This window comes from Toxotes jaculatrix, chromosome 14, assembly GCF_017976425.1.
Source record: "Toxotes jaculatrix isolate fToxJac2 chromosome 14, fToxJac2.pri, whole genome shotgun sequence".
In the NCBI taxonomy this organism is placed as follows: Eukaryota; Metazoa; Chordata; class Actinopteri; family Toxotidae; genus Toxotes; species Toxotes jaculatrix.
The window spans coordinates 6521984-6547401 of record NC_054407.1 but is presented as its reverse complement, the minus strand read 5'-3'; the positions used below and the strand labels follow the sequence as shown (position 1 = coordinate 6547401).

Below are 25418 nucleotides of genomic sequence, written 5' to 3'. Positions count from 1 at the left end.
TTTCATGTCAGAATTGCACAAACAGGCAAAACATTTAAAGCCCTGGTTGTGTGTCTATCTGCAACTGCAACTTGTATGATGTGCAAAGCAGTGGTCTTATCATGCTGAACATGAAGGACAGGCAGGGCGTGTTTGAGGGCCTATATATATACATCCTCATAGATGCAAGTAATGGTAATAGTCGAGTAAGCATGGAGAAAGAGAGGTATAGAATAGATGGTTATCAGGAGGTGGAGTGTGTTCATATGTGTAAAAAGAAAGTGTGTTAGACTCCAGATTGTCACCTGAGGGCGACATCTACTGGACAAATCACATCGCTTCCAGCTTAGGCTGCCATTTCATTTAAACAAACTATAAAGATGCAGAGCAGAGCATGTGGAGCACATTACAGTGTTGTCTTTATTGACATGGTTCAAACATACAGAAACAAAAGTAACAAAGGTATGAAGAGACAGCCCCAAAACAGCGTGGTACGAGACCTGGATAACGTCACCTTCTTCTTACCCTGTTGTGCTGAAGAAAATAGTGTTTTGTCAGTATGTAAGAATCGGTATGGAATGTGTGTTTGATAAGGCATAGGTCCGGATGGATTGAGTGTGTATATCTGCAACACCTGTTCAGAACAGTAGGAAAAAAAACCAAAAAACAAACCATGGAGCATGACAAACCAGTGGGGAGGTGTTTGACCTAATCTGACAACAATAATACGCTTTGAGTCAAGGTGACAGTCCATGTCGGCTGAAACACACTTCAAGAGCAAATTCTGAGAACAAAGACATCTGGTTTCAGCAAATCATTTATTTTCATTGCCGGCTCAAAAGTGCTACCGATGGTGCTGTAAAACCCAGACCAGACTGACTTAAGGGCTCACACCTCGAGTCCAGGTTTTAACTGTGTATGTAAAAAGAACGAGGCCACCCCACTTCAACTGCCACCGAGTCTCACTGAAACGTGTACGAGAGCGCTGATGTGTCATCTTCACAGGCCGATGGTGTAGGAGCGGCCTGCTGGGTTGTGGATGGCAGAGCAGGAGGGCTCAGTCACGGCCCATTCGTACCACACCTTCTTCCCATTGTTGCACCGCCAGAATCTCACTGCAACATCATCGTCCCGGGCTATGGAGATGGGTTGCTATTAGGAGGAATAAGATCATTTATATATAATGAACATAATGTTTATTTTTAAACTCAAAATTAAAAAGGATTTGAATTAAGAAGTGACAGTATAAAACTCACTTTGAGGGGGAAGAGGATGGGGAACCAGGAGAACATTCCAGGTGAATGTGTATCTGGTTTTATACCTGACACAAACACACAATGTAAACATTTCATGTTTAGACCAAATCTCAGCACAACACCACTTCCTCATTGTTTTAAGCCGACTTACTGAGTGTGACGTCTTTGTACAGTGTGGTTTCAAAGTAGCCGGCAAAGCCATGGAGCACTGAGTTACAACCCACTGAGAATCTGAGGCACTGATACCGGTTATTGTTCATATCTGAAAGAAGAGAGAAACAGTGGTCTACATATTCATATTGCATTATGGAAATTTGTCTCGAGTTCTTGTTTTTAAGTGTTACAATGTGAGTGTAGTGTGTTTCTATTTACCTGTTGTGGGGTGTGTGAAGGTGAAGCATGGTTTGGGCTCAGCCAACTGGTGGAAGTTATGGAGACGCACCACGTAGGGCGTCTCAAAATGGCACTCTGGGTCCTTGTCACGTTCCCGGCAGCTGCGTACTTCGTTGTAAAGCTTGGAGGAGGACAGAGGAGCCAAGAAGGACGTGTAGGAACAGGGGATGCTGACTCCGTCATCTGAAGGTGATACGATGAGGCGGGGGGAGGGAAAGAGAAAGTGATTTGAGCTGCAAGGAAGCATGGAAGGCAACGGAGGATAGGAAATGCTTTCCACATTGTTTGATGTAGAAAACAACTGACGGTGCTTTGCATTCAATGACTCTGCAGCTACAGCGTCTGTGTAGAGGAGCTACAGTAAGAGTCATCTTAAACCACAACAGTGAAGTACCTTTGAGAAAGTGCTGCGCTCCGTCTAAGCACTCAGGGGACAGTTCGTTGTCACCAAACGATCCAAGCAGCTCGCTGACAATGATGTCGGCTTTCTCTGGCGCTGCCCAGTCCCGCATGTCACATGACACCACGGTCACCTGATCACCCCACTCCTCAAAGCGCCAGTTCTCTAGCCTGAACAAGTCACAATTAAAATGTCAGTAGTGCAGGAAATCAGTAACATAAGCATTCAAATGTTCGCCCTGGTATGTCATTATGTGCAGAGTCCAAAAATTCAAAACAGGTTAAAAATGTGTGGCGGTGCAGCTTCGGGGTTGCCTTGCACACCTGTATCCACTTTACCTGATGTGCCTCACTTCTTAAAAGTTATTCTTTAACATGGACAACTGTCTGTTTGTGGTCCATCGATATACCACAAACAGATGTTTTATCATCTGTTCTGAATAGAGCACAGAACCAGTGTTTGTGTTGATATTTTTCTACGTAGGTGTGTGTGTTTCAGCGCCTACAGACACGGATATTGAAATAAAGAGCAGTTCTCTACTCACGTGACAACAGCATTGGGGTTTTTCTCCACAGCATACACCCTCAGCTTCCTGTCTGCCTGTCTGGCAGCACGCAGGGACGCATTGACCAGGGGACCCCTACCTGCTCCCAATACCATCAACACCCTGTGTCAAAGAGAGGACAAACAGAAGTTTAAAGAACATTGCAATGATGAACCTAGAAACTTTTTTTGGTCATTATTCACAGTGAGAGTTGTGTCCTGCTACTCACTGGACATTTGTGTCTTTCTGCTCCTCTGGAACTCGGTCAAGTAGACATTTATATACAGCCTGCAAAGACAAACACAAAGCAGGTATATTAGTATGTTGCACCATTTACAGCTTATCTCTAACCTGAATTCACACAAAGAGACAAGCCAGTGGTGTGTACTATGAATATGAATATAAATATGAAAGGATGCTGTCAGGGTTTATGGTTTACCAGACACAGAGAGGGGAAAAAAAACTCTGCTTTATCTCTAAGTCAATATACTCTGTTAATTTGTGCTTCTATGCAGCTCAATGAACACATCACCACTGCTGTAGGTGTGGATCCCCGTCAAGTCTACATATGTCAAAAGTCTCTGCCTCAATAGGAATTTTAGGTTCTAGGTGACGTTGAGATACTGCTGCTTTAATTTTACAGAAAAAGAAAATAGCATTGAGGATACGCTGTGTTTGCATCTCTTCTCTTTGTGGCTTGTAAACCTGCTCTGTGGTTATCCAGCACTGTGTAAATGTTTCAGTGGATGCAGTTGCTGCTTTGTATAATGGTCTTACTTGTTGGTACTGTGAATATTTAATAGGATCCTTCTCAAAAACTTCATAGGTCTGAGACTCCAGGTTGTCCATGAGGGGCTGCAGGGAAGAGAGGACAAAAACTCTTCAGTCTTCATTGTCAAAAGATAAATAAAAAAAACATTTCAGATACGTGAACACAAATAAGCACTTCAATACCTGGAGGGGAGACTGCAGGTAGTCCTCGTAGCCCTTGGCAAAGAGCTCATATGCGTTGGGTGCGGGTCGGTTCTGGTTGAGGTATTCCAGGTACTGCAGGTAGGATCTGAAGTCCTTGTCAGTGTGCCGACTGGTGCCCGTGAAGATGAACTGGGCCTCCAACTATGCAAAGAGATTGTTTTATTGAATGAAAAAAAAACAAAACACTTCCACATTCGGTCCATGAATTTTTTCTTATCAGTAAAATTACCTTGAAAAGACGGAAGATTATTCGCTGATGGGCCTTTGACAGAACAGGGAAGCCCTTCTTATTAGTTAGGAAGATGCTGGTGGGAAGGATGGCTGCTTTGATGGGTTCCCCGAGCCACTTATCTATCACAGCATCTGACGGCATGTCTGCTCCAACTTCAATAGCTTCAAGGATACAAAAAGAAAAAGCACATTTTCAACATCACACATGCCCATAATTATTTGTTGATACACTGACTTTCCCCTAGGCAGCTGCTTCGCAGTGTGCTCTCTCACCGAGACAGATCCTCTTGTTGTAATCACACAGGGTTCTAAATGAGTGCCACCTGAAGGAGCAGAGGAGAGTAAACAAAATGAATCACCATTTTAACGGAAATCAATGACAGCTGTTTTAGCATGCAGACAGCACTCGGCCGCTCAGGAAGCAGACTGTTGTGAAACTCACCAGCTCCAGGTTTTCTCATCAACACTCGTGTCATCGATGCAAGTGGTCGGTTCATTCTCAATCAGATCTTCCCGCATGTCGTCGGACGCCATTAGTGGGACACGTATCCAGAACTATTCAGACACAGAGGACAACAGCAGTTAACTTCGGTTTCCTGTCTGGCTTCTCTGATATCTAAAAGCAATCTACGTGTGCATATTGAGCTTTTTTTTTTTTTTTTAATGCCTTACATTTGAGGTGTGGTGTCCAGTGTGGATGTGGTTTAGCAGCAGGCGGGCAAGATTGGCATTATGAGGACCCCTCAGAGGAATCATGAAGACAGGCAGACCCAGGTAGGCTGAGAAGTTAAGCTCCTGTGCCAGAGCCTGGAGAGAAACACAGGAAAAAGTATGATGAGAGCATGAAGGGGAGGACTTGAGGAGACATGGTAGTAGGGGTGGAGACGAGACTGGACATCATAAGTTCATAAAACCGGAGTCAAATTCCTTGTTTGTATGCACAAACTTGGCCAATAAAACTGATTCTGATTCTTGTCACGACATCTTGAGATCAAAGAACCCTCTTTTAAACAAAGTGCATGTCAAAGAAGGGAGGAACTTACGGCCTCTGAGTTTCTGCGTTCTGTCTCGATTTCTGAATCTGCGTCGATCCATGGAGAGAGCTTCCCAACAATAAGAGTATTCCAATCTAGAAAAAGCACAATGAGTCATGAGTCCTCTAAGCTCTCAGTGATAACATCTATCTATTTTTATAGTCCCCACACTTGGAAAAACAAGTTGACATTTTATCTTTAGTAGTTGATATGAGAATCCCTCTTGTTACTAATAAAATAGAGTGTTTTATTTATCCCAATGTTAAAAATGCAGTGTTACAGAAGCCAAATCACAAGATAATAATGAAAGATGCACTAAATATGTCGATGGTTGTCTTTTATATTCCAATTTCTTTTTCGCATGTCTATGATACTTCTTTTAAACCGATTGATTATGTGACTAGATTTTGATTAAATAATTAAATCTTTTCAAGGTCTCATACCAACAAAGGAAAACAAACATAAACTAAGATATAAACAACGGGGGTGGCTTGAAGGTTTGAGAAGCGAGTCTGTGATGCTCTTAGTTGAACAGTACACTAGTACTAGTAGGTACTATAATGTTTTGGAAATCAAAGTGCTGAACTGAGTGTTTGTGAGTGAAAATACAACTGAACAGATGTACAAAACTGGTGTGGATGTTACTGTGAAGGGAAGTCAATTGTAGTGGTTCAACCAGAAGAACTGGAATTCATTTTCTGACTCAACATTTTACCAACACGTTCAGTCCTGAACCATAATAATTAATCACCAAGTCACCCATCCATCTATATCTCTGTGCTGTCACACGGGGCCTATTAAAACCTGACGGGGTACAGTTATCAACTGTCTAGAAAGGAAGTAAAACAAAGTTAATGACTAAAAAAAGCGCTGGACATAATAAGTGAGTGTAAGGACTAACCTCTTCCACACAGCAGCAGGTCTGACCGGGTCTGGGCACCGGGTCGGGATTTAGCGGGTTCCAGCTCAAACTCTCTCCTGAACCTCGGGTGGAACAGGGGCATGCACAGGAAGTCAAACCTGGGTACCAAAAAAAGAGAAAGCGGCGGTTTAACATTGGTGTGATATTTAATGTCAGCCAGAGATGAAACGTAAACCTGTTTGCTAAACTATCCCCCGGCCAGGTCGCAAACTTTAACAGAACAGCCTGTGTGGACATTGGAGACACTGTGCATCAGAGTCCGGCATCGTTGTGATTGGGCACGTGCTGGTAATTCACCGGCTAGCTTAGCAAGCATCACGCACTGGCACACCGGCGCGTCCCTGCCGTTAAGCTCACTTCTACTAAAACAATAGAACCGAAAAAGTGCAGCACGCTCCTTACCCGAGCTTGGCGACCGCAGCTAACGTGTCGGCTACCTCCGGTATACAATTCATATCTCTCCCGCAGGACACCCTGCTCCCCGTGCTGGCGGACGCCATGATTTTAGCCCAATGAATGATTGACTGGGAGCAATTCGTTGCGCTAGGCTTTCGAGGAAACTGACGCCATCTTGGATCTGCAATGACGTACGTGCTCATTGGGTAATAAGGTAATTTAGGCCCAAAATGGCTTCGCTACCACGTCAGTTGCATGGCTCGTAAGTTACCGCGATAACTGCGCACCTCCGGTATTCATTCATTTTATGAATTTTGAACTCAGCAGTTGATGTCCATCTTTCAGCAGAAACGTTTTGCAAGACAAATACATTTTATGCTGTAAAATGTTTTTTGAAAAAAGTAGGAATCATGAAAATAGAATCTACTGTCTGAATAATTTGAAAAATATAATTACTGTTGACTCATATAGATTATTGCTTCAGTTCCTCCTCATTTTATTGTTGTAGCTATACTTTAGATAGGGCCACAGTATGGAAAGCAGGTTTATCTGAAAATGAAAATGCTAATGTTGGTGGTTGGTGCCTTCCTTTAACAACAATATGAAAATGTGAAAGGTGTGTATGGACTTGCTCACTAAGCAAAACATACAAAGTTTGCAGAGAGTGGCTTCTCTGGATATCACTTTCACAGCAAGTAGGATAAAATATCACTTATATCCACTCAAATGCTTTTGGGGACAGGCCTGTGTGTGTGTGTGGGGGGGGGGGGGGGGGGGGGGGGGGGTTGTGCAAGGTGTCATGTTTGTGAGGGCTATAAAAGGGTTGAAATACTGTCTATTTGGAGTAGAGTAGATGAGAGAGTAGGAGGTTGCAGCAGCCACCACTACAAACCACTGTGGGATGTACAAAGCTTATGACTTTGTTTGGACAGTTTTCCTAAGGATGGACTCTGGTTTAATCTGTGTTTGAAGAGTACTTTCTGCCTGTCAGCCTCTCTGATTTTCAGACCAAGGACTCTCTGTGTCTGCTTCACTGACTCCATTATGGCCTTAGAAGATATTTGCAGTTTCAAGGACACTCCTGCGTGTCACAAGTGGTTTTCTGCTTCATCTTTGGAAGGTACAGTCTCATCTTTTCATATGAGTGACTATTACAGCTTTGGATTGAGGAGACAAAATAACTGTGATACAACCTGGAGGGTTCCACTGCACTTTTTCGTACCAACTTTACCAAACTCTGGCCCATTCATCCACAGACCTTCATCGCCTTTTTTCCCCACCAACCATTCAGTGACAGTCCGCAGGCCGTTCCCTCTGTCTCATGGAACAACGACCCTTGGTTTCATCTTCCAAGGTGGAGTCATTGCAGCTGCAGACACACGTGCCAGTGCTGGGGGACTTGTTGCCTGCCCGGCCGTTCATAAAGTTACCCCTATTCACTCCCACTTGGTGGTCACCTCCTCTGGTAGCGGTGCAGACTGCATGCTATGGGAGCGAATTCTAGCGAGAGAGATCAGACTCTACCAGCTACGGCACAGACGGTGCCTGTCAATACGTGGCACGGCTAAACTCCTATCATTTATGCTGCACCCATTTAAAGGGACCGACGTGTGTGTGGCTCTCACACTGTGCGGCTGGGACAAGGAAGCAGGAAACACTGACTGTGCAAAAAGGCCACAAGACTCATCCTTTCTGACTGGTGATAGCTCCTCACCTATCATTAGTAGCCAAGATGCTACTTCAAAGCCATGCTCTGCATCCTCTAACAGCGGCCCACAATTGATATATGTGTGCAGTGATGGAGCCCGACTGCAGGGAGATATCATCTCTGTGGGCTCAGGTTCTCCTTACGCTTATTCAGTCCTGGATGGTGGACTGAGGTGGAGCCTGAGCAAAGAAGAAGCCATCTCCTTGGCAAGAGAAGCCGTATTCAGAGCCACTCACAGGGACGCCTACTCAGGAAACAGTGTGGACCTCTTCCACATCACTGCCCAGGGATGGAAACAAAGAGAGAGGGAGGACCTGAGAGAGGAATATTATAGAGACATGGAGAGGAGGGCAAAGATAATGGAGGAAAGAAAAAGAGTGACAGAACTGAAAGTTCCTACGTGAAGCACAGTATTGTATGTGGGCAGAGGGGAGTTGTCAGGGGAGGCAAAATTTTATAGATAGTGACATATTTAGAGATAAAATTGCTTGGACTTTAGCCACATTCTTCATATTTTAATCACATTGATTTGCCAGTAAAAAATCTTAATGACAAATTTCATAGACTCTACCATAACAAGCGATGTTATATTGAAGTACTAGTACCTTGTTATTTGCTTGACTCTTGTCAGAGTTTACCTAAGTATTTTATACACGTGCACATCACTGCACTAAAGCCTCGGTCCGCCACAGCCACAGGGGGCGCTGTGTGTTTTTTCTCCATAAATTTTCTCCATAAATTTTCCTACACTTACCCGGCGGAAGCTGCTCGTCCGTCAGACAGTTTCAAAGATGGCTCTTGCTAGTGTGTTGAACAGTGATTGTGCGGATTTTTCTTTTGATTATTGTCAGCCCTTTGCGTCTGGTAGTGGACCCGGACAGAGTGGTCTGGGTTTTGAGGCGGCTCCGGGAGACAGCCTCAGTTTTTCCGTGAAAAACCCGCAGTGTGCAGGGAACGAGGATGGCGTCGAGAGGAAAATAGAGTTTCTGCACGGAACCACCACCTTAGCTTTTAAAGTAAGTTAACGAGTAGATATTTGTAGCTAGCTGGCACCGTACAAGTCTAACGAACTGCATAGCTGTCAAAGTAAACGTCTGATAAATCATTCAGGCTTTAAAGACCACTCTTTACAGCATAACGACCCGTCTCTAACGTTACTATGCTAACATGGCTACAAACCGCTTTCTCATTCTAGATGTTCGCGCAGCCATTTGTGATGGTTTGTATTTGACGTTTGTTTCTTAAAAGCATCTCGGGAAAATGAGCAGGTTGTTTCTGTGTTTTGTTCTGACAGCAGTGACATTACTTATTCAAGTCAGTTGCTTATACATGTTTTGTCCTGTGACTTTATTTGTACCTAGCCAGGTCATGAATGGAAATAAAGATGCATTGTATTTTACACAATGCTCTGTCAGTTTGTGCAGTTTTGTATTATGGAATAGCAGCTGAATATAATAAGAAGCTGTTTAAAGTAAATCATATTCAGGAGTGCAAAGAAGACAGGGACATTAAAAGACATATTTACTCAAAGGATTTGACATTTGGAACAACTCTAATAAACTATTTATTCCCTCATGAGGCTGTATAATTGTACACCAGAGGATCAGGCAGATCAAAGTTTTAATAAGTTAATGTATTCAGGGATGATACGTCCTTTTAAAACAAATACAACAGGAAGCTGAACAGCCTGTGCAATTTTTTAATTACAATCTATTTTTCACATGTATTATTTTTTCATGTTATTATGCTGTTGTACTTTCTGTAATGTTTTCCCTCTTATTGCGGATGTGTGTGACTGAGTAACTTTGAGTGTTCATAACCGATGCTCTAAAAATACTTGTGTAACCAGGCATGAAATTCTGATGGAGAAATAATGAATGTGTGTTTTCTCTAAAAATGATCAAACTTCAAGATATTAAGTATAAGATATTTTGCACACACACACACAAAATGTGGACATGTTTCCTGGATGTAGTAGGAGTACAGAACAAAGTAGGAGATCCTAAAACTGATAAATAATATCATCAAACAGGGATTTCTAAAAAGTTCAATGCACAATGTGTAGCTGTGCTAAAAAGATTTTGGAAAGGCTTATAAGTGGATTAAAGTGAGTCCAGGTGGGTTTACATTCCACTTAAAGAATAAGTGGATACTGTTATTGTGTAATTATCAACAAGTCCCATGCAAACGCCCAAACCAAGAAGAGACTTTATGCTACTAGCAGGATTGTGTAATGGGCTGCTATAAATTCTGTCTCTGTGCCACAGATCCCCATTGTTGTCCAATAACTATTAAAAACACATGAGAGAACCGTGCAATTACATCTGGGTGACATATCTTGTCATTACAATGAAAACATGGATTGTAGCTTTCTCCTCTCAGTTTGTCAAATGAAGCAGAGCAGTGTAAACACTGAATGCTCTTCCTTCAGTTGGTTTTGGTCTCTTCAGGGGATTTGCTGATAAAAAGAAGAGATAAATAACACCAACCTTATCCCTTAATCCCTGAGTGGGGTGGAAGCTGGTTCAATGAAAACCTCCCCAGAGGACATCTCCCTCTGACTGTCCAAATCTGTTGTCTTCACTTTAGTAATGTACTGCTGTTGTGACTGTCAGTTCACTGATAAAGGATTTTGGACGGAAGAACAAAAGTCTAAGCTCTTATCCAGCAGCTTTCTGGCAGAACTTAAACCATATACTGCTCTGTCTCTGACAGCTGTAGAGCAGCAACGCATTTCTGCCTTGTTCACACAGAAATAAGGGAAACAAACATGCAGTAATTATTAAAACATGCATACTTGCATGGATTTGTTAGTCGCTGACTCTGGAGTCTGAAGTAAAAAAGAAAGAAGAAATGCTGCTTCCAAATTTGAATGACATACTTGGCAGTAACTGCTGTGTTGTAGTGTTTTCCCCTCCTGCTGTAATGTGCCTCACTGACGTCTTTCTCCCCCGCTGTTGCCTCTCTCAGTTCCAGCATGGTGTCATTGTTGCGGTGGACTCTCGGGCCACGGCGGGCTCTTACATCGCGTCGCAGACAGTGAAGAAGGTGATTGAGATCAACCCCTACCTGCTGGGTACCATGGCCGGAGGAGCTGCAGACTGTAGCTTCTGGGAACGCCTGCTGGCCCGCCAGTGCCGCATCTACGAGCTTCGCAACAAGGAGCGCATCTCGGTGGCAGCAGCCTCCAAGCTGCTTGCTAACATGGTATACCAGTACAAGGGCATGGGACTCAGCATGGGAACCATGGTGTGTGGCTGGGACAAGAGAGGCCCAGGTAAATACAGCTGTATATCACGTACACATCTGGCCTGTATCTGTATATACTAGGTATTTATGTATTGTTATAAAGTGAGATTTCCATAAGGAGCCAACTCAAGATATTTATGTATACAATATAATCAGTTTTTCAGGTGTTTTTAAAAAAAATCTTGCTTTATAAATTTCATTTTTCCCAAACTTAATAGGATGTATCCAGGGTTAGTTGTTGAGTGACAGATTTGAAATATAGGACAACAAAGCAGCGAGCAGTTTCTGCTTTATTTTTCTGTGTCATAGTGAAATTTACATCTTTATGTTTTAGAAGTGTTGGTCAGAAAAAGCAAACAGTTTGGTGAAATGACTGTGATTTTGAAAATTCTCACGGGTATGTTTTTCTCTTTCCTGGTATTTGGAGTCAGTGATGAACTGATTAGAATTTGGAGGTCAAAGGTTAAAGACTGTGGCCCATTTTTGGCCATAACTCAAGAATTCTTTGAAAACTGATAGACTCACTTCTGTGTGACACACTCATACATACGGATCTCACCTTAGTTGCCTGTTCTTAGCACGTTTGTGCAGAGAGAGTCATATTTTGGCATGCTAATTCTGAGTCACAGCTCCAGTGATAAGTAAAATATTTCACTCATTTAAATACACAGATCATGTGTCAGCTTCACTTGTCAGCGTGTCCCTATTGGAAGCATCCATTATTTCTCAAAATGTGGCTGAACTTGTGTGTTTTATCTGTTCAACACAAATCTGTAATCTAGCTCTTTTGTTGCACTTTAGCAGCAGAACTGTCAGTTGATTCGTTTTTCCAGTTACATGCTCTGCTGCACTGAAGCGCAAACACGCCAGTAGTTCCCAGAGTTACCCACTAGATGGTACTGCAGCCCCTCTTATGCTCAGCCCAGCTTCTACTTGAAGCTGTGGCTTTTGGATGCCACGCAGTGTGAGGCCGTACATCACAGAAGGTGTGCTTAAAGAGGCCGCCACAGTGACACAGTAATGGGAAATCGATGAGGCTGGGACTGCGGGCCAGCGGGGAGCGCCGTGGGATGATGGACGCTGGGTCTCAGCCCCGGACAATTGGGTCGCATGCATAATGCCCGTACACCCGCTGAGATCGATGTCGGTTTTGTCTGGAAAGTAGAGAGGTCTGTGTGAACAATGACGACCCTCCAGTATGCCAACAAATGTAAATGGCACACGTTAAATCTTGGGAAATCAATTGGGAAAATAATGATCCCTCTATAAGTTCAATAGGTGTGGGAGCTTAGCCGTGGCCCCCACAATGCCAATGATTGAATGGAGAGGTAAATGTCATGTAAATTAAATCAATCGCGATTAGGCGGGAAGCTCATTAGCCGTCTACAATTATGTCAAGAGCACTTATTCCCCTGATGGAGTGTCTTAAGCTCCATGCAAAATAAATGGAATAAAAGCCACGTTGAGGAGCTTGACAAATATGTCTCCATGTAATAACATTAAATGTTGTGACTCTTGTAATCACAGAATAGCCGATGCTTCGAATTTGCTTTACAAAGACCGAGGAAAGCAACAACACACGGTGCAGCACCCTCTGCTGCTCCCTACAAGGACATGAAGGGTCTGTAATAAAGAGATATGTGATTAAATGGGATGTAGCCTCATGACAAAACAGTGAAATAGTGTATGATGTGAGACCTTGTCAGCTCTGCAGCCACTCCCAAGAGGCCGACATGAGTCCCCCGCAGCCCCCACCCCCACCCCTGTGTTCAGCTGCTGCTCTGTCTTTACTGTTGATCCAGTGGTGAATTCTTCTGGGAAGGACAGATGACGGACAGACACCGAACCGTTTGATTCTAGCTGCCCATCCATCGCGCTGTGTTCCTCACCTACCTCTAAAAGCTGTCAGTACAGCCAGCTGCACTGGCCGCTGTTTAAAAAAAAAAAAGCCTCCTTAAGCACCTGTCAGTTGTCTGATGAAGTGGAAGGCGCCTGTCTTGGCGGACACTGGTGAAATGCTCCACCATCCATTCACAGTGCCCCCACTTATGCTTCAATGTATGAACCCCCCCCCCCCCCCCCCCCCCCCCCACCTTTTTTTTTTTTTGGTTCCCTGAGCACTCATTGACGCCTGCATATTTTTATTTTTTATTTTTTTGCATCAGTATAGGAGGTGCAGAGACTGTTAAGTGATATTGCATTGGGCTCTACAAAGACCCCAGGTGGGTTTGGAAAGAGATGGATGTGGGAAGTGTTTTTTGGTGCCGCTCTGCTTCTATACTTGGACCTCCTAAAGAGTCCTCATCCACCTCCGTCAACTGTGCTACTCAACACAAGAGGCTGCCTTTACAACTCCCTCTCCCTGCCTATTATGTTTTTAACGAGTCCCTTACAGTTTTCAAGAGGAACAGGCAGGTCTCAGAATGGCAAATTACCCCCGAGCATAGGCAGGCACTGGATGATTATCATGGCAAGCTAACGACAGGCTGAGGAAGCTGCAATTTGCCAGTTGAAAGCAATGGTAAGCTTCTTTTTTTTTCCCAGAAAAGCAAGTGGCTCTCTATCCCTAATAGACTGTCACTAGTTTAGCTGAGGAACTCTGCAAGCGAGGATGTGCAATCTGAGGGCATTTTGAAGTGTTTTTTAATGTGCGAGATGAGCGATAGCAGTGGATATTAGGCAATTTTATATGCATGTGTCCCTGTGTTTCTCTGTGTGAGTATCATTTTCACAGGTTTCGCTTTGTGAAGCGCTATGAAAAACATGCCTTTTTACAGGCTGTCTTTTCACCATCTGCAGACTGGCTGTGGGCGAGCTCACAGGCTGGTGCTAGTCACCCGTTCCACGTCACTCTGGGATCAGGCCTAGCGAGTGTGTCATGGCGCGGAACAAAATGTCTCGCATGTGTCCACGAAGCGTGGTGTGGAGCAAACTGTCCCTCACAGGTCCGTCAGAGCATTGTGGGTCTGCGGAGCACATGGGATTACATGTTTAGTCGGTTTGGTGTGGTGTGGTGCGGGGTGAATTCTTAGCTCTGTGTGTCATTCAAGAGTGTGTATGTGTGGAGAGGAAGAAAAAGTATCTTTGTAGAAACAAGTGTGTGTGTGTATGTGCGGAAGGATATGAGTGTGAGTGCGCTGTTGTTTTTCCGCCCTTCCTCTTGAGGGCCGAGGCACAGTTACCTGTGCAGCTCGTGTTGCGGGTCGATAGTTAATTTTTGGCGTGTTTGCAGGGATCAATAAGGCCTGGAGTAAGGCCCCTGGGCAGACAGCGATGTGGCCCACACCTCGTCAGCAGGTTCCGCGGCCGGCTTCGTTTTACTTGAAGAGGATGCAGCTGTTCATATCTGCCAGCCTTACTTCACTTGGAGAGGTTGCAGCTGTTCATATTCTCTCTCTTGAGGATGTGATGTGTGCACGCGCTTCCAAGTTCGTGTGTGTTTGTTTGTGCGAGAGAGCGGCGATGTTAGATGTACACCATCTCATCTCGGTTTTTCCGACAAAACTCAACACCTGAGTCAGGAAATCGGAGGATACTTTTGTGGAAACACAACTCCCTTTACACAGTGTCTTCCTACTTCCGTTTGTCCCTCCATTCTCTTGACCTGCTTTATGTCCTTTCTCCTCAGGACTGTACTACGTCGACTCAGAGGGAAACCGGGTGTGTGGCGACCTGTTCGCCGTGGGCTCGGGCTCCATGTACGCCTATGGTGTGATGGACAGTGGCCTGCGACACGACCTAACTGTGGAGGAGGCCTGCGAGCTCGGCCGCCGCGCCATCTACCAGGCCACGTACCGCGACGCCTACAGCGGAGGGCAGGTCAACCTGTACCACGTCCACAGCGAGGGCTGGACCAGGGTCTCCCAGGAAGACGTGCTCGTGCTGCACCAGCAGTACAAGGATCAGGCACAGTGAGGAACAGGGGAGGGTTAGGAGTTTATTCTAGTATCCAGTGTTTAAGATGTCCCGAAATGTCAGTAGGGTTGACACATGAATAAAAAGGACTCATCTGCCGATTGATTTCCACTTGTATCACATCTGTGACCCATTTTGACTTGTTGCTAGCTTACAGCTTTATATTGTACATTTTTAACAATTTCAGTGAGCTTCACTCACCCCGCACAGAGTATGATTTGAGGGTCCGCAGAGAGGGGGCCGATGACTCAAACATGCTTTAATCCAGTGTGGGAGTAGTGTGGTGCTTGGCCTACATACATTTAATTTGGATCCTACCCTGGGAAACTACATCTTTCTCAATAAAACCTGACATGTTCTTTTTTTTCCAAGAGTGTTGTTTTTGTTATTTTTTTAATAAGCGCTGATTTTACCTGCAGGTCTTAAGATGGTGAGTTGATGTATTTCTCAGGATTTACCTTTTATGTAAATGCATAGTCTCGTCTCCGCGTCCTCCTTTGATGTAGTCATTTAGCCACTGTTTGTGTTTACATTTCAGTCATCTGTTCCCCCAGCTGTTGGGATTGGGAGGTACATGCGAAGCCTGTTTTGTCTCCTCTATATGTTCTGTGTTTATTAGCAGGCAGTAGCACTGTCTAAATAGCACTATTTAATTGTCTACCACCAGCCTCAGTAATTGTGCCTCCTGAGTTGTAACAATGTGTTTTCTTCCCCTCATTGGTAATGTTCCTTTCCTCCACTCACGTTGCACAAATACGTCTTTTAATTGGAAGGGGGAAATTTATTCTTTAATTCCTCCCCGACACACTTAACTTCTCAATGCGCAATGTTGTGTGCCACCCTGCCATGGTGCTTTACAATGTAGCGACCTGCGCTGGCAGTCTGTACCCCTCCACTGGTTTTTATGGTGAGGAATAAACACTAATAAAGGGGATGGGGTAGACATCCAAAGCCAGCACGGTTTCAAACTATGGTTAAAAACTAGTTTCACAGGTGACTAGTTAGCAGATGGAACAGAAATGGGATTTCGATAAATGGAAATGAGCGGGTCTCGTCTGTGGTGCTGCTCTTGGTAAATGAAGTGATGGGAATTGCACCGTCAATAGAAGCCGATACTGGCAGAGCAACTGTGCGTGTGGGCCGTGGAGATATTCTAAAATGGAGCAAATGTGGATAAAAGCGTTAACATGTGGAGAAAGCTCCTTTAAAAACCTCTTAACCATCCTCCAAAGCCAGGTTAAGGGGTTAAAGGAACAATTTTTCACAGACGAACTGAATATGACTCTAATTACATCCTCAGAATAGTGGCTAAAGGCTGGGGCTTCCAGCGCCATTAAATATCCAACATACTGCATTGTCATTTAAGTATAGTGTAGGAAAGCTTGCCTTGATAAAAAATAGCCTGCTTTTAGAGGTTGCAATTTTGGTCCATAATTGGTTGATGAGACACTATTTGAGCAGAAACACAGAGGAATGTGTGCACACATGGGACAGATTTGACCAGTAAACCTAAAATCCTACTTATTTTTTTCCCCCCCAATGAACCAGTTGTACCACGTTTTAAACAAACACCCAGCACATTACTCAGTAACATCCCTACTCCCCTGACAGATCCACTGGAAATGAGTATGGTTGGGAAAATGCTTGGGCACACATGCACTGTCTTGGCTTTTCATAGTATGCACAAAACTTACAAAACTTACAAAACTTTTTTTTTTTTTTTTAAAGCATGTAAATTATATATATATATATAAAAAAAAAAAAAAGATTGAGGCTAAACTATTCAGGGCTTTGGAAGTAATCACTAAGAATTTACTTAATGACTAATTCAAAAACCAATGGGTCGACACTACAGGGATGCCAGGATATTTCTGACAGCTGAGGTTTGAATTAGCAGCACAAAAGATGGGCATTTTTTTTTCAGATGCCAGAGCCCAGGGGGTTACAATAAAACTCCCGTCATCAGCTGATAAAGGCAAGAGTAACATTTCTGAGGTGTTTGGTTGAATGAAATGTTCTAATATTTGAAATGTTACTCAGATGCAGGCAACAGGACTGAACCATAGCGTTCATGTGTTTATCTAAACTATGGCTGTAATCAAACCACAACACCAAGATTTCAGCATCGCGGGGTCACAGAATGAGAGTGTAACTAAAGAATTTGAGAATGCAATAATTTTTCTGTCTGCACAGATGGTTAGTGTCTTTGTCTTATCAGTGTTTTAGGAGAAACTGAGACAAACAACGAGATTGTGAAGGCAGTTTTGGTTTTCAGGGTCACAGAAAAAGTTGCGCGTCATCTACGGAAAAGTGGAAATTGATATTAGTACAATCTTGCTAAATTTATTTTTGGGGGTGGGGGGTAAGAGACATCACTATGCTCCCAGTGAAGAAGTTGTCAGACTGTTAAACAGTATCTCCACCTCACCTTTCTGAATACAGAACCGTGGGGGGCTGCATCCACCTATTTTTGTGCACACATTCGTGGTTCCCACTGAACTGAGACAGTGAACATGATGAACATTATACCTGCTAAACATCAGCATGTTAGCACTGTCACTGTGAGCGTGGCAGCTCACTGATGTTAACATTTAGCTGTGGCACCATGACTGCTCTGAAGAGAGACTGTTCAAACGTGTGCAACTTTATCAGCTGTGTGATTCAGTAAGTCTTGCCCTTTTTATGACAGCAGACTTTCTGCTTTCCTGTCTTTGAGTGTGGCCACTTGGAAGCGATCTTATGTTCAGAATACACTTCGTATGACCCAAGTCGTTTGAAGCATGCTGAATTCTTGAGTAGCTCTCATTGTCGGGGTTTGATTTTGTTTAAAGGGTTAGGTTTATAAATCTGTAGTTCCTGGTGCGGATGTATCCGTCTGCCCTTTTGATCTGTCTAGTCATGTAAAGAGGTAACACTTCTCACCTGTGGTGTTTCGCCACATTTCCACTCACCCAGCCTGTGTGTGTGTGTGACCTTGGCACTGGACCAGCAGACTGTAGGCAGTGTGCTGTCAGTGTAGACGGTAGTCTGTCTGCCGATGAGATTGCAGGTTGTCAACAGGTATTTTCAGAATAGATGCTATTATCAGTACTAGCTTTCAGAATATTTTCACAAAGCTTTACACTCAGGGCAGGATGGTGACACTATGGGGAGGCATGACAAAATGAAGAAAATAGCTTTCTTTTTTTGTCTAAATTAGACGGAATGCTATGAAAAAGACCAGCTGGCAACATTGAAAGGTGCCAGCACAATGATTTTCACACTGTCAGAAAATAACCCCTGTGCCCACATTGTGCCATCTGTCAGGTGGTCATATGTGATTTCACTCCCATACACCAAATCATATCTGAACACAGTCCTAAGGGTGCCCCCAGCAACCTTTTTTTTGGATTCACATGCACCTTATGTATGAGGCGTTATTACCAATGATTTGATCATCGGACTTCGTAATTGGATCTTCGAAAGGAAAAACACCAATTGCAAGGGCCCGCGCCTTTGATGATTGAGGATCTGGCAGCCATTGTTTATTCCTGTTGATGCTTTACCCCGACGGAAAAACAAATGAGAAGTCTATTTGGCTTGGGTAATGACTCCCGGCTGGCTGCCTCTTGTCCACCCCAAAGGCTCTCCGGGTGTCATATAATCAGTACACCCAAGTCCTTAAATGCGTGCCAGTTATGACAAACAACAAAGCTGGCATGAAGATAATTGCGTTTGTGGTCCCTGCGCATCCCCTTCCTCGCTGGCGCAAGAGGCGGCCGCTGCCTCTCCTCATTTGGGAGGTGCTGTTTTTCATCCCTCGCGATGACAGTCACACTCTTGTCATTCCCGCCGCGTGCTTGCCACAGCCGCCTCGCTCTACTCGAGACTGTTCTTTTTTTCCTTTCGCCCCCCCCCCCCCCCTCCCTTTTTCTCCTTTTTCTCCTTTTTCTCCTTTTTCTCCAGCAATGTTTTTGGCAATTGCTATTTTTTTTTTTTGACTCAATTAATTCAGTGACACGAATGAATACAGCCCAGCAAAGTAAACAGTGCAGCCCTTGAGTTCTGTCCAATCTGAGTCAGTCCTCGTCCGATTCCCAGCAGGCACTTAGGAGCTTCTGCCAACACTGCTATTGCTACTCTTGATGATGATGATCATGAGGGTGATGGTGAGGATGAGGATGATGATAGCCCCTACTATTAATGCAGACTGTGCCTCAAGAGGCCCGAAGCGGTCGGCTGTTTATCCCTTGTCATGACACCTGACTGTATAAATGGGGCTTGTCTGTTTGTTTTATCGTTGGCAGCGCCAGGCCTTGCCTCCCAGGCAAACAGAGACAGGGTCAGGGAGACTACAGCTAAAGATGTGGCAGTAAGAGCGATGGTGGCTGCCACGGTCACTCCACTTACTAGCATGTGGCTCCTGGCTTTTTTTTTTATATTGCACTGCGTCTTTTAATACGTGGTGACTAAGTCCCTCGGGGTAGAGCAAAGTGAATTGCGGATTTCTGTTGTTTCACAGTATCAATGGGCTTTTTTCCGACTTCTTGCTGTTTTAGTGGCGGTTCAGTTCCGCTTATATGAGCAGTTACATTTGTTTGTGTGATGCACCCTCACAGAGTGTTGTTGTTTTTCGTTTGGCTGACCTTGTGCGATAGCTGATACGCCGTAGTGTGCTTCTATAATTTTTATTTGCTGAAATATTGTTGTTGTTCTTTTTGAACTGTGGAAAGGTAGCAGCTGACATTTTTTTTTTTTAACAAATCACTGACAAGTTCAGCATCAACAGCATCAACAGCATCTACTGTATAAAATGCAACAAAATTCAGCCTTGGATTCCACATTATTCTCCCTCTGGATGTCTCTGCTTTACTATTCTGACAGAAGAGTACAGAAGTACAGTGTGTTTTTTATTGGTTTGAAGTGTCAGTCAGAGCTTCAGGCTTTCTGACAGAGTAGCCAGCCCCAGCGGAAGACCCATCTCAAGAGGAACAACTCTGCCAGGCTTGAAGCCCGCAACCCCCTCCCCATCTCTGTTGCACCCCACCACCCGTCCATGCCTTTCTCTGTTCTACATTTTGACTTAATCCCCCCTATGGTGCCCTCGGCCAGTCGCCCACTTCCCTCTGATGGAGCTCTGATCAATTCCACACCCCCCACCGACAGTATCAACAGGGAAATGGAGGCATTAATTACCCACCCCAGAGCTCGTTACCCGGGATCAGCCCTCTCAGCTTCCTGGCTCTTCACTGACTCTGCAATTGTAATTCAGCTGGGGGGGGGGGGGGGGGGGGGGGGGGGGGGGGGGCAGGACGTGAGGGTAATAACAGAGGGTACCCGTCCAAACGGACGATCACCCACTGATAGATGATCCGCTGGGCCGGACGTGACGGAACTGACGTGAGGGGGCCGGGAGTGACTCCGAAGTGATTGACACGCAGCTTTGGCGCTGGGATTATGTGTGAGTGAAATAATTTATGACTTTCTCTTCCGGAACCGAGACGAATGCCAGAAATGAGTAATGACCTCTTGGAAGTTCAGCTTCTCTGATCGCAAACAATAGCCCAGGTTGTCAGTGCTGTGGAAATGACAGAATTGATGGCGTTATGAGAATGAGGAGCTAATGGACTAAATCATGGAAATGGCAGTTTAATTAAATATCAGGACCCCGCTATGAACAACATTTGAGACATTCTCACTGATCAATATTGTTCTTAGACGGTGCAAAGAAAATTAAGGTACATTGTTCTTTCTCCCACTTACTGCCTCTTTTTTTGTGCATCCTCCTCTTTTGTGTCATCCTTTCTTCTCCCTGCCCTTTGCGTCATGGCTTTTCTCCCACACTTTGAGTGCCAGAGTCTTGAGTGCCCAGCAGTTGGCCTCCTTTGTGTTATTAAGCCTCTGATGTTTTCATGTAAGCACTGCAGTGGAAAAATAATTGTTTATTTGTCTCTCTCTCAAGCATTTACCACCACTCACCATTTTAGCCATAGCCCACAGTGCATTTTCCATCTATCCCTCTATCAGCAGCTTTTCCTCGTCCACCCTACCCATGATATATTCTGTCTGCTTCTCTTCCATTTTCTCTTTCTCTCTGCTCCATCACTTTTCCTCTTTCTCTCCCTCCTTTTCCCCTGTTACATTCCCCCCACCACCACCACATCTCACCCACTCCCTCTCTCGCTCCCTTTCCCCCTCTTTCCCCTCCTTGCCTTTCTTTGCTCAGGACCGGTCTGCTCTCATTACATTGATGGCCCTGATGATTCAGTTGAATGGTGCACTATCTCCCCGGTGCCTCTCCAAGGCCTTTCTCTGCAGCTTGCTCATGCAGCAGCACTCAGCAGTGACAGCAGCCTCGGCTCTTTCTCTGTGGGCACAATGACAGCGTGGCACCTGCTACTCAGCCTTGTGACCTCTTGATATTATCATATAGGTCACAGGGAGATTTGTGTACCGACGGTTGCTTTATTTAACAAGGACTCTCCAGGTGTAGATGTAGATGGAAAGAAGAAGGAGCAAACACTGAGGTGTAACGAGGTACTCTGGTCCAGTACTAGTTGTGGGAGCTGTGTATGCGTGCAGACAGGCATGTGTGGGTAACTATGGGGAAGGATTTAATACGCTGGATGTGAATTTTTGTTCCACCTGTTCATGTTTCTCACACTGAATCAGTCTATTTCAGATCTCAGGTATAAGACTTCCCCTTTGATCTTGGCAACAGCCAGAGAGTGCCAGCACTGCACACTACCTGAACCACAACCACCTTCTATTATTCATCCCTAATGGCGCATGTTTCATTCATTCAGAATTACCTGCAGTGCAGCTGACTCTGGTTTGCCTTCACTCCAACTGACTCTCTCGCTGCTACCGCCGCATTCTTGCTGAAATGCAAATGGCGCAGCCTCAGTCTGAAGCCGTGTCCCATTTCTTCCCTCTGCCCTCATCTGTGATGCTTTCCCATCTGGCTGTACATTCCTGTGAATGTAATGTTATTGCAGTACAAACTTTAATGTTGTGAGGAAACTACCCCAGGATGTCTCGTGCCTTATTCTGAAAACATCTCTCCAAAATTCAGCTTGACACATTTGGTACAGTGCCCTCAGAAAGTGTTCAGACCCCCTCACTTTTCACATTTCGTTATGTTGCAGCCTTGGTGCTAAAATCTTTCAAAGGCTTCGTTTCCCTCATCAATTTACACTGACTACACCATGATGACGAAGCAAAAAAAGAAAATATAGCACTATACTGTATATATAATTTAATTTTTTCAAATTTGTTAAAAAGGAATAACTGAAATATCATACTGACCTTTTCTGTGACAGCCGGCTCAGGTGCCTCCCATTTCTCTTGATGTTCTTTGAGATGTTTCTGCACATTGATTGGAGTCCACCTTTTGTAAATTCAATTGATTGGACATGACTTGGATAAGCACACACCTGTTTATATAAGGTCTCACAGCTGACAATGTATATCAGAGCAAAAAGCAAAACCATGAATTAGAAGGAGCTGCCTGCAGCGCTCTGAGGCAGGATTATGTCAGAGCACAGATCTGTGTAAGTCTACAGATACATTTCTGCTGCATTGAAGGTTCCCAAGAGCACAGTGGACTCCTCTGTGGAGAAGCGAGGAACTTACACAAGGATGACCATCACGGCAGCACTCCACAGATCTGTTTTATGGTCGAGTGGCCAGATGGTTAGTTTCATCAGAACAGATTCTCTGTTCTGATGAAACTAAGATTGACCTGTTTTGGCCTTGGTTTTAAACATCATGTTTGGAGGAAACCAGGCTTCTGCCCAGTACCATCCCAGTGGTGAAGCATGGTGGTGGCAGCATCAGGCTGTGGGGGTGTTTTTGGTGGCAGGGACAGGGAGACTGGTCAGGGTTGGGGGAAATCTGAACCGAGCAAAGTACAGAGATATCCTTAATGAAAACCCAGTCTACACCGCTCAGGACTTCAGACTGGGTCAAAGGTTCACCTCCCAACAGGACAGTGACCCTAAGCAACACAGACAAGACAATGCAGGAGCAGATAACGGCCAACTCTGTGAATGTCCTTGAGTGACCCAGGCAGAGTCCTCACCCAATTGAACATCTCTGGAGAGACCTGAGACTGTCCTCCAACAGTCCCCATCCACCCTGACAGAGCTTGAGAGGCTCTGCAGAGAACAGCAGAAAATCCCCAAATCCAGGTGTTCAAAGCTTGTCACATCATACCCAAGAAGACTCAAGGCTGTAATTGCTGCCAAAGGTGCTTCAACTAAATACTGACTAAAAGCTCTGAATACTAATGTCAACATGATATTTCAGTTTTTCATTCTTAATAAAGTTTTGTAAAAAAAAAATCATTTTTTTTCATAATGGGTTACTGAGCATAGACTGAGAAAATAAAATAATAAATAAAATAAATTTAAACGATGTTAGTATAAAGCTGCAGCAAAACAACAAACTCAAATATAAAAAGGTTGAAGGGTCTGAATACTTTCTGAATGCGCTGTACATGTAGATACTTTGGGGTCTCAGCTGGAATTTAAATCGAAGTTCTGTAGGTCTGAAAACTGCTTGGTTACACAGCATGGATTTTTAATGACTGTCCCACTGGTGGGTCAGTGGGGATTTGGAGGTTAAGGGGGGGTACACAAGAGAAGATGTTAGTGGTGTATCATTAAATGTGAAGTGAACTCCTATTAAAGGGTCAGTCCAAACAAAAGTAAAAAACTAAACTAACTCAATCCTAATGGGATCTATGGAAGCACATACTTTTGGTTTTACAGACATTTTGAGACACACCCTACTGAATCTTATGCTGCCAACCCACTACAAGTAGGATGAATAAAATTTTGGTTGTGCTCCTAAAAGCAATAAAAAATGTTGTCTGTCTCGGTTACACTGAATTACCTGCAGACCTCGCTCTGAACAGATTCAATTGGAACTACTTTCTACTGATGAAACAGTCCCAGTACACACAGTACATGCAGGAGGTAAAGTGGTTTATTGTTCAGTTCAGTGGGTGAACCTATTATCCAGGGCCGAAACTGCTCTAGTGCACCCGACGTCCAACCAAATAAACCCCCAGAATGCATTGTAAAAAGCAATGAGCATTGATTGGAAGTGACATCACTGTATTTCCTTTTCTCTGCTCTTCCAACAGATCTTTTGACAATATAATATCAATGAAGCAGCAATGCAGAGCAGCCACAGTGAGAAAAATAATCATTTTTAAAGCATCTTCTTATAGAGTCGTAACTCTCTCTTTATAACCAGAGGGTTTTCTTATGAAAGCAAGATTCTTGCTGCAAGACTTTATTCACAGTTTTAAAGAGAACGGGGACTCAGAAATTCCACTGCTGACTGAAAGTTGGGCAGATGAACAAAAGACGATAGAACCAGCAGCCCCACGAGGAATAATGCAAAATCTTGAATGGCTCTTTGGTTAGCCAAAGCGGATCTATTGGATAGAAAAGTCTCCCTGCAACAAAGCACCAGACGAGAGAGAATCCCATTAACAGTTGTCTCGCTAATGACATCTCATGTCAATATTGCATAATGAGAGAAACATTTCATGCTGTTTTTTTTAAAGCCTTAAAATAAACACTTTAGCACTTAGCTCAACGCTCACCTGTTCTTCTCAGCAGAATAACAGTGTGTATTTAAACTTATTTCTCATTATATGGACAAAATGTGATAAATAATATTGTGATTTCACTTCAGTTCTAAGTTGTTTAAGGAACACACAGCTGCATGTAATAAAATTAACAACAGCTAAGTCTGATTTAGATGAGTCGGTGAGTAAGCACCAAGACTTTACTGATAATGTAAATACAATCAAACTTACCTATAAGTAATTTTATTAGCTGCAGCTGTGTTTTCCACAGTTTAACAGCTCTTAAGGGCACCTTCAGAAGCAAATGTAATCACTGTTACATATTCATGCTGCACAATTTAGTCTTTATTACTCCGTTTTAAGCTGCTTAACTCCGAGGACATAGATCACAAGAAGCCTCCACATAGCTCTGTTTAGCGGGAGCCACTCTAAACAAAGGTGACTTTGAAATGAGAGGGAGTACTGGGACAAAGCCCTTTGCAGACTGATACCATACAGTGATATGTACTGTAACTGGGGTGGCCAACCATATGCCATGGAGAGTCAGAAGCCTGCATGTCTTCATTCCTGCAGATCACCTTGGCAGGTGACTTTACTGATGAGTTCTTCCTCTGTACCTGAAGGAGAGATAATTAGTGGGTCTTTGGATGGAATAAAAACCTGTAGCATGTTGGTGACCACACTTGTATGGGCTCAAAAAAAAAATCAGAGCCTCTAAAGTGATGTTCACAAATACTTTTTGTAGTTTGTAGCTGTAAATCAACCTTTGTGAAAAAGTCAGGTTTGTACATGAGCATGAACAATGTGTATTTTGTAAAAAGAAAAACAAAAGA

The 25418-nt window shown here is 44.0% G+C and overlaps 3 protein-coding genes across 3 annotated transcripts; 2 read left to right on the top strand and 1 right to left on the bottom strand.

Moving 5' to 3' along the window:
- Positions 1-381: 381 nt before the first annotated feature.
- Positions 382-6237, bottom strand: prmt5 (protein arginine methyltransferase 5). The gene is made up of 16 exons (XM_041056270.1): positions 6137-6237; positions 5714-5832; positions 4822-4907; positions 4451-4585; positions 4221-4333; positions 4052-4101; positions 3777-3940; positions 3527-3688; positions 3350-3427; positions 2802-2860; positions 2573-2695; positions 2023-2198; positions 1608-1811; positions 1387-1497; positions 1236-1300; positions 382-1131 (listed from the first exon to the last, which is right to left on the bottom strand). The coding sequence occupies exons 1-16, from the start codon at positions 6232-6234 to the stop codon at positions 979-981; spliced, it is 1896 nt and encodes a 631-aa protein (XP_040912204.1). The 5' UTR covers positions 6235-6237; the 3' UTR covers positions 382-978.
- Positions 6238-7174: 937 nt separating this feature from the next.
- On the top strand, positions 7175-8242 carry psmb11a (proteasome 20S subunit beta 11a). The gene is made up of 2 exons (XM_041055167.1): positions 7175-7250; positions 7422-8242. The coding sequence occupies exons 1-2, from the start codon at positions 7175-7177 to the stop codon at positions 8240-8242; spliced, it is 897 nt and encodes a 298-aa protein (XP_040911101.1).
- Positions 8243-8604: 362 nt separating this feature from the next.
- On the top strand, positions 8605-15373 carry psmb5 (proteasome 20S subunit beta 5). Its single transcript, XM_041056022.1, has 3 exons — positions 8605-8854; positions 10809-11115; positions 14716-15373. The coding sequence occupies exons 1-3, from the start codon at positions 8630-8632 to the stop codon at positions 15000-15002; spliced, it is 819 nt and encodes a 272-aa protein (XP_040911956.1). The 5' UTR covers positions 8605-8629; the 3' UTR covers positions 15003-15373.
- Positions 15374-25418: the final 10045 nt, after the last annotated feature.